General features: G+C 58.6%; 1 protein-coding gene and 1 non-coding gene across 2 annotated transcripts in view; one reads left to right on the top strand and one right to left on the bottom strand.

Annotated features, from left to right (window-relative positions):
* Positions 1 to 11,509: 11,509 nt before the first annotated feature.
* On the top strand, positions 11,510 to 11,622 carry RHOBADRAFT_t139. Its single transcript has one exon. It is a non-coding gene; the product is annotated as a tRNA-Met (tRNA).
* Positions 11,623 to 12,492: 870 nt separating this feature from the next.
* Positions 12,493 to 12,747, bottom strand: part of RHOBADRAFT_56339 (uncharacterized protein) — a gene marked incomplete at its 3' end in the record, with an annotated part of 2,423 nt that continues 2,168 nt past the window's right edge. The window contains exon 10 of the mRNA XM_018418297.1: positions 12,493 to 12,684. Within this exon, the coding sequence (XP_018268016.1) occupies positions 12,494 to 12,684 (191 nt within the window). The remainder of the gene's footprint in view (positions 12,685 to 12,747) is intronic.

Here is a 12,747-nt window from a genome sequence, read left to right as displayed (position 1 = left end):
CTGTCCAAGTGGGGCAAGATGGCTCACATGGTGAAGCTTAGGGTTGTAGAGTTACAGGGCAGGTCACTTACAGGAACAAGGCGTGGCAGCATGAAACCCCCAGCCCCTTAGGCTGGACTACGATTTGGCCCGTCACAAAACCTCCTCTGACAGGCCTGTCCAGGTGGGGCAAGATGGCTCACATGGTGAACCTTAGGGTTGTAGAGTTACAGGGCAGGTCACTTACAGGAACAAGGCGTGGCAGCATGAAACCCCCAGCCCCTTAGGCTGGACTACAATTTGGCCCGTCACAAAACCTCCTCTGACAGGCCTGTCCAAGTGGGGCAAGATGGCTCACATGGTGAAGCTTAGGGTTGTAGAGTTACAGGGGAGGTCACTTACAGGAACAAGGCGTGGCGGGACAAAACCCCCAGCCCCTTAGGCTGGACTACGATTTGGCCCGTCACAAAACCTCCTCTGACAGGCCTGTCCAGGTGGGGCAAGATGGCTCACATGGTGAAGCTTAGGGTTGTAGAGTTACAGGGCAGGTCACTTACAGGAACAAGGCGTGGCAGCATGAAACCCCCAGCCCCTTAGGCTGGACTACAATTTGGCCCGTCACAAAACCTCCTCTGACAGGCCTGTCCAGGTGGGGCAAGATGGCTCACATGGTGAAGCTTAGGGTTGTAGAGTTACAGGGCAGGTCACTTACAGGAACAAGGTGTGGCGGCACGAAACCCCCAGCCCCTTAGGCTGGACTACGATTTGGCCCGTCACAAAACCTCCTCTGACAGGCCTGACCAGGTGGGGCAAGATGGCTCACATGGTGAAGCTTAGGGTTGTAGAGCTACAGGGCAGGTCACTTACAGGAACAAGGCGTGGCGGGACAAAACCCCCAGCCCCTTAGGCTGGACTACGACTTGACCCGTCACAAAACCTCCTCTGACCAGCCTGTCCAGTTGGCACAAGATGCCTCACGTGGTGAAGGTTAGGGTTGTAGAGTTACAGGGGAGGTCACTTACAGGAACAAGGCGTGGCGGGACAAAACCCCCAGCCCCTTAGGCTGGACTACGATTTGGCCCGTCACAAAACCTCCTCTGACAGGCCTGTCCAGGTGGGGCAAGATGCGTCACATGGTGAAGCTTAGGGTTGTAGAGTTACAGGGCAGGTCACTTACAGGAACAAGGCGTGGCAGCATGAAACCCCCAGCCCCTTAGGCTGGACTACGATTTGGCCCGTCACAAAACCTCCTCTGACAGGCCTGTCCAGGTGGGGCAAGATGGCTCACATGGTGAAGCTTAGGGTTGTAGAGCTACAGGGCAGGTCACTTACAGGAACAAGGCGTGGCGGGACAAAACCCCCAGCCCCTTAGGCTGGACTACGACTTGACCCGTCACAAAACCTCCTCTGACCAGCCTGTCCAGTTGGCACAAGATGCCTCACGTGGTGAAGGTTAGGGTTGTAGAGTTACAGGGGAGGTCACTTACAGGAACAAGGCGTGGCAGCATGAAACCCCCAGCCCCTTAGGCTGGACTACGATTTGGCCCGTCACAAAACCTCCTCTGACAGGCCTGTCCAGGTGGGGCAAGATGGCTCACATGGTGAACCTTAGGGTTGTAGAGTTACAGGGCAGGTCACTTACAGGAACAAGGCGTGGCAGCATGAAACCCCCAGCCCCTTAGGCTGGACTACGATTTGGCCCGTCACAAAACCTCCTCTGACAGGCCTGTCCAGCCAGCACAAGATGCCTCACGTGGTGAAGGTTAGGGTTGTAGAGTTACAGGGGAGGTCACTTACAGGAACAAGGCGTGGCAGCATGAAACCCCCAGCCCCTTAGGCTGGACTACGATTTGCCCCGTCACAAAACCTCCTCTGACAGGCCTGTCCAGGTGGGGCAAGATGCCTCACACGGTGAAGCTTAGGGTTGTAGAGTTACAGGGGAGGTCACTTACAGGAACAAGGCGTGGCAGCATGAAACCCCCAGCCCCTTAGGCTGGACTACAATTTGGCCTGTCACAAAACCTCCTCTGACAGGCCTGACCAGGTGGGGCAAGATGGCTCACACGGTGAAGCTTAGGGTTGTAGAGCTACAGGGGAGGTCACTTACAGGAACAAGGCGTGGCAGCATGAAACCCCCAGCCCCTTAGGCTGGACTACGGACCTGCCGTGCCTTAGCCCTGCTTTGGATTTGGGTTACAGCAAGATCTCCTGGCAGGGGCTCGTCCAGTTGGTGGAAGGTGCTTGAGAGGGTGAATGATGGCGCTGGAGAGTTTCAGGGCAAGTCAGTTGCAAGATCCAGGTGTGGGGGCCTCCGACCTGCTGTGCCTTAGCCCTGCTTTGGATTTGGGTTACGGAAAGATCTCCTGGCAGGGGCTCGTCCAGTTGGTGGAAGGTGCTTGACAAGGTGAATGATGGCGCTGGAGAGTTTCAGGGCAAGTCAGTTTGGGTCCGAATGGGGCCGGGAGGCTTGGTCTGGCTGGTGATGCTACTGATGGACTGGCCCAAATCTGGCTCCATTATCATCCATCAAGGTATACGACCATATGGTCCCTGTGCCAAGCAGTAGGTCAGTAGCCCGGTTCCTCAAGATCCAGAGGTGGTGGCCTCGGACCTGCCGTGCATTAGGCCCGCTTTGATTTGGGTTACGGAAAGATCTACTGGCAGGGGCTCATCCAGTTGGTGAAAGGTGCTTGACAAGGTGAATGATGGCGCTGGAGAGTTTCTGGGCAAGTCAGTTTGGGTCCGAATGGGGCCGGGAGGCTTGGTCTGGCTGGTGATGCTACTGATGCACTGGCCCAAATCTGGCTCCATTACCATCCATCAAGGTATACGACCATATGGTCCCTGTGCCAAGCGGTAGGTCAGTAGCCCAGTTCCTCACGGAGCTGTGTGCGCAGACGGGTTGGGTCCGAGTCGGGCCCAGAGGCTTGGTCTGGCTGACAATGCTACCAATGCACTGGCCCAAATCTGGCTCGATTACCATCAAGGTATACTATTGTATGGTCCCTGTGCCAAGCAGTGGGTCAGTAGCCCGGTTCCTCACGGAGCTGTGTGCGCAGACGGGTTGGGTCCGAGTCGGGCCCAGAGGCTTGGTCTGGCTGACAATGCTACCAATGCACTGGCCCAAATCTGGCTCCATTACCATCAAGGTATACTATTGTATGGTCCCTGTGCCAAGCAGTGGGTCAGTAGCCCGGTTCCTCATGGAGCTGTGCGCGCAGACGGGTTGGGTCCGAGTGGGGCCTAAAGGCTTGGTCTGGCTGACAATGCTACTGATGCACTGGCCCAAATCTGGCTCCAGTACCATCAAGGTATACTATTGTATGGTCCCTGTGCCAAGCAGTAGGTCAGTAGCCCGGTTCCTCATGGAGCTGTGTGCGCAGACAGGTTGGGTCCGAGTGGGGCCCAAAGGCTTGGTCTCGCTGAGCATGCTACTGATGCAATGTTGCAAATCTGGCTCCATTACCATCAAGGTATACCATTAAATGGTCCCTGTGCCGAGCGGTAGGCTGGGAGACATCTGCCTCATGGAGCTGCGCGCGCAAACGGTTTGGGTCCGAGAGGGTGGGGCTGGCCCGGAACAGGTTTGCCTCTGCAGAGCTGGGCCACAAGGTCCGTTCAACCTCTAACCTAGCTAACCAATTAGAGCGTATCGCACTCTATCCTGCCCTGCAAGGGCAGCCCAATCCAACCGCGTCACGGCCGGCTGGAAGGAAAAAGAAGGTGCAGCCTCGGGGGGATGGTCCCGCTGAGCATGCTACTGATGCAATATTGCAAATCTGGCTCCATTACCATCAAGGTATACCATTAAATGGTCCCTGTGCCGAGCGGTAGGCTGGGAGACATCTGCCTCATGGCGCTGCGCGCGCAAACGGTTTGGGTCCGAGAGGGTGGGGCTGGCCCGGAACAGGTTTGCCTCTGCAGAGCTGGGCCACAAGGTCCGTTCAACCTCTAACCTAGCTAACCATTTAGAGCGTATCATACTCTATCCTGCCCTGCAAGTGCAGCCCATTCTGACCGTGTCACGGCCGGCTGGAAGGAAAAAGAAGGTGCAGCCTCGGGGGGATGGTCCCGCTGAGCATGCTACTGATGCAATATTGCAAATCTGGCTCCATTACCATCAAGGTATACCATTAAATGGTCCCTGTGCTGAGCGGTAGGCTGGGAGACATCTGCCTCATGGAGCTGCGCGCGCAAACGGTTTGGGTCTGAGAGGGTGGGGCTGGCCCGGAACAGGTTTGCCTCTGCAGAGCTGGGCCACAAGGTCCGTTCAACCTCTAACCTAGCTAACCATTTAGAGCGTATTGTACTCCATTCTGCCCTGCAAGGGCAGCCCAATCCGACCGCGTCACGGCCGGCTGGAAGGAAAAAGAAGGTGCAGCCTCGGGGTGATGGTCCCGCTGAGCATGCTACTGATGCAATATTGCAAATCTGGCTCCATTACCATCAAGGTATACCATTAAATGGTCCCTGTGCCGAGCGGTAGGCTGGGAGACATCTGCCTCATAGAGCTGCGCGTGCAAACGGTTTGGGTCCGAGAGGGTGGGGCTGGCCCGGAACAGGTTTGCCTCTGCAGAGCTGGGCCACAAGGTCCGTTCAACCTCTAACCTCGCTAACCATTTAGAGCGTATCGTACTCCATTCTGCCCTGCAAGGGCAGCCCATTCTGACCGCGTCACGGCCGGCTGGAAGGAAAAAGAAGGTGCAGCCTCGGGGGGATGGTCCCGCTGAGCATGCTACTGATGCAATATTGCAAATCTGGCTCCATTACCATCAAGGTATACCATTAAATGGTCCCTGTGCCGAGCGGTAGGCTGGGAGACATCTGCCTCATGGCGCTGCGCGCGCAAACGGTTTGGGTCCGAGAGGGTGGGGCTGGCCCGGAACAGGTTTGCCTCTGCAGAGCTGGGCCACAAGGTCCGTTCAACCTCTAACCTAGCTAACCAATTAGAGCGTATCGTACTCTATCCTGCCCTGCAAGGGCAGCCCAATCCAACCGCGTCACGGCCGGCTGGAAGGAAAAAGAAGGTGCAGCCTCGGGGGGATGGTCCCGCTGAGCATGCTACTGATGCAATATTGCAAATCTGGCTCCATTACCATCAAGGTATACCATTAAATGGTCCCTGTGCCGAGCGGTAGGCTGGGAGACATCTGCCTCATGGAGCTGCGCGCGCAAACGGTTTGGGTCCGAGAGGGTGGGGCTGGCCCGGAACAGGTTTGCCTCTGCAGAGCTGGGCCACAAGGTCCGTTCAACCTCTAACCTAGCTAACCAATTAGAGCGTATCGTACTCTATCCTGCCCTGCAAGGGCAGCCCATTCTGACCGTGTCACGGCCGGCTGGAAGGAAAAAGAAGGTGCAGCCTCGGGGGGATGGTCCCGCTGAGCATGCTACTGATGCAATATTGCAAATCTGGCTCCATTACCATCAAGGTATACCATTAAATGGTCCCTGTGCCGAGCGGTAGGCTGGGAGACATCTGCCTCATGGCGCTGCGCGCGCAAACGGTTTGGGTCCGAGAGGGTGGGGCTGGCCCGGAACAGGTTTGCCTCTGCAGAGCTGGGCCACAAGGTCCGTTCAACCTCTAACCTAGCTAACCATTTAGAGCGTATCGTACTCTATGCTGCCCTGCAAGGGCAGCCCATTCTGACCGCGTCACGGCCGGCTGGAAGGAAAAAGAAGGTGCAGCCTCGGGGGGATGGTCCCGCTGAGCATGCTACTGATGCAATATTGCAAATCTGGCTCCATTACCATCAAGGTATACTGTTCAATGATCCCTGTGCCGGGCGGTAGGCTGGGAGACATCTGCCTCATGGAGCTGCGCGCGCAAACGGTTTGGGTCCGAGAGGGTGGGGCTGGCCCGGAACAGGTTTGCCTCTGCAGAGCTGGGCCACAAGGTCCGTTCAACCTCTAACCTCGCTAACCATTTAGAGCGTATCGTACTCCATTCTGCCCTGCAAGGGCAGCCCATTCTGACCGCGTCACGGCCGGCTGGAAGGAAAAAGAAGGTGCAGCCTCGGGGGGATGGTCCCGCTGAGCATGCTACTGATGCAATATTGCAAATATGGCTCCATTACCATCAAGGTATACCATTAAATGGTCCCTGTGCCGAGCGGTAGGCTGGGAGACATCTGCCTCATGGAGCTGCGCGCGCAAACGGTTTGGGTCCGAGAGGGTGGGGCTGGCCCGGAACAGGTTTGCCTCTGCAGAGCTGGGCCACAAGTCCGTTCAACCTCTAACCTCGCTAACCATTTAGAGCGTATTGTACTCCATTCTGCCCTGCAAGGGCAGCCCATTCTGACCGCGTCACGGCCGGCTGGAAGGAAAAAGAAGGTGCAGCCTCGGGGGGATGGTCCCGCTGAGCATGCTACTGATGCAATATTGCAAATCTGGCTCCATTACCATCAAAGGTATACCATTAAATGGTCCTGTGCCGAGCGGTAGGCTGGGAGACATCTGCCTCATGGCGCTGCGCGCGCAAACGGTTTGGGTCTGAGAGGGTGGGGCTGGCCCGGAACAGGTTTGCCTCTGCAGAGCTGGGCCACAAGGTCCGTTCAACCTCTAACCTAGCTAACCATTTAGAGCGTATCGTACTCTATCCTGCCCTGCAAGGGCAGCCCATTCTGACCGTGTCACGGCCGGCTGGAAGGAAAAAGAAGGTGCAGCCTCGGGGGGATGGTCCCGCTGAGCATGCTACTGATGCAATATTGCAAATCTGGCTCCATTACCATCAAGGTATACCATTAAATGGTCCCTGTGCTGAGCGGTAGGCTGGGAGACATCTGCCTCATGGAGCTGCGCGCGCAAACGGTTTGGGTCTGAGAGGGTGGGGCTGGCCCGGAACAGGTTTGCCTCTGCAGAGCTGGGCCACAAGGTCCGTTCAACCTCTAACCTAGCTAACCATTTAGAGCGTATTGTACTCCATTCTGCCCTGCAAGGGCAGCCCAATCCGACCGCGTCACGGCCGGCTGGAAGGAAAAAGAAGGTGCAGCCTCGGGGGGATGGTCCCGCTGAGCATGCTACTGATGCAATATTGCAAATCTGGCTCCATTACCATCAAGGTATACCATTAAATGGTCCCTGTGCCGAGCGGTAGGCTGGGAGACATCTGCCTCATGGAGCTGCGCGCGCAAACGGTTTGGGTCCGAGAGGGTGGGGCTGGCCCGGAACAGGTTTGCCTCTGCAGAGCTGGGCCACAAGGTCCGTTCAACCTCTAACCTAGCTAACCAATTAGAGCGTATCGTACTCTATCCTGCCCTGCAAGGGCAGCCCAATCCAACCGCGTCACGGCCGGCTGGAAGGAAAAAGAAGGTGCGGCCTCGGGGGGATGGTCCCGCTGAGCATGCTACTGATGCAATGTTGCAAATCTGGCTCCATTACCATCAAGGTATACCATTAAATGGTCCCTGTGCCGAGCGGTAGGCTGGGAGACATCTGCCTCATGGAGCTGCGCGCGCAAACGGTTTGGGTCCGAGAGGGTGGGGCTGGCCCGGAACAGGTTTGCCTCTGCAGAGCTGGGCCACAAGGTCCGTGCAACCTCTAACCTAGCTAACCATTTAGATCGTATCGTACTCTATCCTGCCCTGCAAGGGCAGCCCATTCTGACCGTGTCACGGCCGGCTGGAAGGAAAAAGAAGGTGCAGCCTCGGGGGGATGGTCCCGCTGAGCATGCTACTGATGCAATATTGCAAATCTGGCTCCATTACCATCAAGGTATACCATTAAATGGTCCCTGTGCCGAGCGGTAGGCTGGGAGACATCTGCCTCATGGCGCTGCGCGCGCAAACGGTTTGGGTCCGAGAGGGTGGGGCTGGCCCGGAACAGGTTTGCCTCTGCAGAGCTGGGCCACAAGGTCCGTTCAACCTCTAACCTCGCTAACCATTTAGAGCGTATTGTACTCCATTCTGCCCTGCAAGGGCAGCCCAATCCAACCGCGTCACGGCCGGCTGGAAGGAAAAAGAAGGTGCAGCCTTGGGGGGATGGTCCCGCTGAGCATGCTACTGATGCAATATTGCAAATCTGGCTCCATTACCATCAAGGTATACCATTAAATGGTCCCTGTGCCGAGCGGTAGGCTGGGAGACATCTGCCTCATGGAGCTGCGCGCGCAAACGGTTTGGGTCCGAGAGGGTGGGGCTGGCCCGGAACAGGTTTGCCTCTGCAGAGCTGGGCCACAAGGTCCGTTCAACCTCTAACCTCGCTAACCATTTAGAGCGTATTGTACTCCATTCTGCCCTGCAAGGGCAGCCCAATCCAACCGCGTCACGGCCGGCTGGAAGGAAAAAGAAGGTGCAGCCTTGGGGGGATGGTCCCGCTGAGCATGCTACTGATGCAATATTGCAAATCTGGCTCCATTACCATCAAGGTATACCATTAAATGGTCCCTGTGCCGAGCGGTAGGCTGGGAGACATCTGCCTCATGGAGCTGCGCGCGCAAACGGTTTGGGTCTGAGAGGGTGGGGCTGGCCCGGAACAGGTTTGCCTCTGCAGAGCTGGGCCACAAGGTCCGTTCAACCTCTAACCTAGCTAACCATTTAGAGCGTATCGTACTCCATTCTGCCCTGCAAGGGCAGCCCAATCTGACTGCACCACGGCCAGCTGGAAGGAAAAAGAAGGTGCAGGCTCGGGGGGATGGTCCCACTGAGCATGCTCCTGATGCAATATCGCAAATGTGGCTCCATTACCGTCAATGTATACTATTGAATGGTCCCTGTGCTGAGCGGTAGGCTGGGAGACCTCTGCCTCATGGAGCTGCGCGTGCAAACGGTTTGGGTTCGAGAGGCTAAGGCTTGCCAGGAACAGGTCTGCCTCTGCAGAACTGGGCCTCAATGTCCGTTCAGCTTCTAACCTAGCTAACCATTTAAGGCGTCCTGTACTCTATTCTGCCCTGCAAGGGCAGCCCAATCTGACTGCACCACGGCCAGCTGGAAGGAAAAAGAAGGTGCAGCCTCGGGGGGATGGTCCCACTGAGCATGCTACTGGTGCAATATCGTAAATCTGGCTCCATTACCGTCAATGTATACCATCAAATGGTCCCTGTGCCAAGCGGTAGGTTGGCAGCTCTGTTCCTCATGCAGCTGTGCGCGCAGACGGGTTGGGTCCGAGTGGCGCTGAGAGGCTTGGTCTGGCTGAGGATGCTACCAATGCACTGGCACAGATTTGGCTTCCTTACCATCAAGGTATACTATTATATGGTCCCAGTGCCAAGTGGTAGGTCAGTAGCCCTGTTCCCCATGGACCTGTGCGCGCAGACGGGTTGGGTCCGAGGGGGGCCAAGAGGCTTGGTTTGGCTGATGATGCTACCAATGCACTGGCCCAAACCTGGCTCCATTGCCATCAAGGTATACTATTGTATGGTCCCTGTGCCAAGCAGTAGGCCGGTAGCCCTGTTCCTCGTGGAGCTGTGCGCGCGGACGGGTTGGGTCCGAGACGGTCAGGCTTGCCCGGAACAGGTTCGCCTCTGCAGAACTGGGCCACAAGCTCTACTCAACCTCTACCCTAGCTAACCATTTAGAGGGCATCTTGCTCTATTCTGCCCCGCAAGGGCAGCCCAATCCGACTGCGTCACGGCTGGCGGCTTGCTCCGCGACGCCTCACTCAGCCCTTGTGGTGCAGCAGAGAGCCTCTCGACACTCTGAAGTACTTCTCTGACACTCTGAGGTGCGTCCCACGCAAGAAGAACCGCTTTTGTGGCCAACACAAGCTTCTCTTTCCGCGCAGAGGTTTGCGCTCTCTGGCCCCTTGCAGCGCACGCAGGCGCCCGACGCTTCCCTCTGGTTCGGCCACGACGTTGATCAATCAATATTGCGCTTGACGCAAGACGAGAGGGACGCTGTCAACGCCGCTCGCACGGGAGAGCATCTCCCTGCAACGCACTCGAGCTGCAGTTGCGTTCTCGCAGCCAGGTTGACAAGAGACCGGCTCGCTAATCATGTCATTGCTTCAACAAGAACAAGCAGGAGCCCGTATTGATGTCCTCCTCAGACCTCAAGGGAGGGTCCGGGAGCGGCTGCGTCGGTGACGGGCTGTCCTAGTAGCCAAGGGAGCAGTGCGATCCCGGATCCCGCGCCGACAAGCGGAGGAGCAGGCCCTCGCCGGCGCTCAAGGGCTTAGATTGCCCTTGCGGCAAGGGCGCGCCCGCCACCGGGTCAGAGAGCGATCCTTGAGCGTAAAGCTGAGCAAGCAGGAACGAGCTTGCGCCTGCTGTTGGCCAGAAAGGGCGGCCGGCGGCGAGGTGGCCGTATCTTGGCAAGGAAGCGTCGCCTCAATCTGACGCTGGTACGAGGCGAACTGCGAAAGCCGTACGAGTAGTTTTGTGTGAAAATCGAAAAATCGGCGATAGGTTCCCCCTCCTGAGCAGGATCGTGGCACCTCGTCGAGGTGGGTTGTGCTCGTGATCGGTTGGCGGTGCTCGGGGTTGTTGCGGGTGGTGGGGGAGGGTAGGTTAGCTGCCTCGCCAGTTGCCTGGGTCCCCCACCTGCGCCTGCAGCGCCCGCCCACCTTTGACCTCGGAGAGCGAGTCGGACCTCGATTACGACGAGCGCGAGATGAACCAGATGGACGTAGATGATGCTGCACCACGGCGTATGGACCATGACGATGACGATAGACAGTTCCTTGCCCGCGAACAGGGACCCAATGCCGTCGTGGTAGAGGTGGAAGAGGGAGCTGGCCGCCGAGCTGATGAAGACGTCATGCGGGTCCGTGAGAGCTGCTGCCGCGACGATGAAGGGTGCAGTGGCCATGACGATGCCTCGGCGATGTATAGCGAGCACTCGCACGGCAGCAGGCGTGTGAGAGGCAAGGTGGCCAGAGGCAAGAGGCGGCGGCGAGTGTCGCGCGGGACAAGGTGCGACTCTCTTGACACCTTGCTCGGCCTTTACGGTGCACCAGGGTAGCTTTGGAGACTCGCGGGCGGTCGGTCAAGCTCCTGTCTGGCCCAACGCAGGAAGAGAACGCAAGCTCCTCCCGCTTGAGGAGCGCGAGTGCGGCGAAGCAGGGCTCTCGAGCGCTCGCACCGCTCAAGACTGCAGCGCGCTTTCCTTCTGCTTCTACAGCAGTCGCGGATGTCAAGGCAGATCGCGGCAACTGGACAGAGGAGGGCAGGACGCGCGAACGGGCGCGGCAAGACGGCGGACGCGGCCCGAACGCGGCGAGCTGAGACCGGCACTGTACAGGACGACGTGCGGTGCGCTGCGAGCAGATTGTGCGTGCGTCGCACGTCGAGCTGAGACCGGCACTGTACAGGACGACGTGCGGTGCGCTGCGAGCAGATTGTGCGTGCGTCGCACGTCGAGCTGAGACCGGCACTGTACAGGACGACGTGCGGTGCGCTGCGAGCAGATTGTGCGTGCGTCGCACGTCGAGCATTCGACAAGAGCGAGCAGTGGCGCGGAAGAGCACGCAGCGAGGGAAACATAGCGCACCCTGCGGCGGACCGCACCGGCTGACGGCGAAGGATCTACAAGCGCTGAAAGCTGCAAAGGGTCAAACGCAATGTATGCGCATGGTCGTCCGCGTGCTTTCACCAAGTGCCCCGATGGTGTAGTTGGTTATCACGTGGGTCTCATATCAGAGATTTGATTCGACCGAGAGCGCCTTGCGCTTGCCATCCCGAGGTCAGCAGTTCGATCCTGCTTCGGGGCACTACCTTTTGCTCCCTGTGCGTCCGAATCGGCTCTTTTGCGCGGAAGCGACGAGAAGAAGTAGCCGCAGTCGAGAGGTCCGTGCCCGCGTTCGCGTGCTCCCTGGTTCTCGCTGCGCCCGCGCAGGTTGGCCGACAGCCTCGGCATGGCCACGCGGAACTGCCTCTGCGCCGCAGAGGAACGAGCGGGTCGCTATGCGCCGAACCGGCGGCGAGAAGAGGCTGAGGGAGGCTCGAGCGCTCGCGCTCGTGCTTTCGCTGCCCTGTCGCTCGCCACCCAGATGCACACGACGCGAAAGAGTGCGACTGGCTGATCTAGCAACGCCCTGAAGCGGGCAAGGCGAGGAGCAAACCGCCAACGAGCGAGCGGAGGAAGCATCGAGAGGCTCGTGCGCTTCTTCCTCTCCACGACTCGCACAGGGCCAGCCGAGCGACACGGACAGCCCCCCAGCAAGCCTCCTCTGCCCGTCGACAAGGAGAGAGAACGGCAGTCAAGCCGCTCGAGCAATCCTCGCTCTCAACTGCTAGCCCTCCTCGCTCGCCCTTCTCGCTCGCCGCACGCTCCCACGCCGACAACCACGCCGCACTCGAGGATCTCTCTCCCTCTCGTCGCTCTTGAGCAGAGCCAGTCACTCTCAAAGGCGAACAAGTCAGAGAGGACGTCTATGTACTTTTGCATGCACGCCTCGCTCGACGCCGGTCCTGCTCCTGCAGCCGCTCGCTTCAGTTGTGCTCCCTCCGGGCGTCGACGGCCTGCGAGTCGACCCGAGAGACGTCAGTACGCGTGCGCCCCGTAGCTGCACCCACCGACGCTCGAGGACGAGAGAGAGAAAAGAGGGAGAGAGAGAGAGCGCGCGAGCCCGAACGCACCTGGTTAAGGTCCCTCAACAAGCCCTTGGTGACCTCCCAGCTGACGCACGCGTCGGTGATGCTGACACCGCGCTTGAGGCCCTCGCGGCCGTTGGGCGCCTTTTGCGCGCCCTCCTCGAGGTTCGACTCGAGCATGATGCCGCAGATGCCGTTCGAGCCCGACGCGAGCTGGGCGCACACCGAGGCGATGACCTGCGTGCGGAGCCGGGAGCGAGGTGAGTGGGCGGGAGGTGGGCGGGGAGGTGGGCGGGAGGTGG

This window comes from Rhodotorula graminis (genome assembly GCF_001329695.1).
Source record: "Rhodotorula graminis WP1 unplaced genomic scaffold RHOBAscaffold_18, whole genome shotgun sequence".
NCBI classification, from domain to species: Eukaryota; Fungi; Basidiomycota; class Microbotryomycetes; order Sporidiobolales; family Sporidiobolaceae; genus Rhodotorula; species Rhodotorula graminis.
Note: the sequence above shows the minus strand (reverse complement) of the source record. Positions and strands in the feature narration are given on the sequence as shown.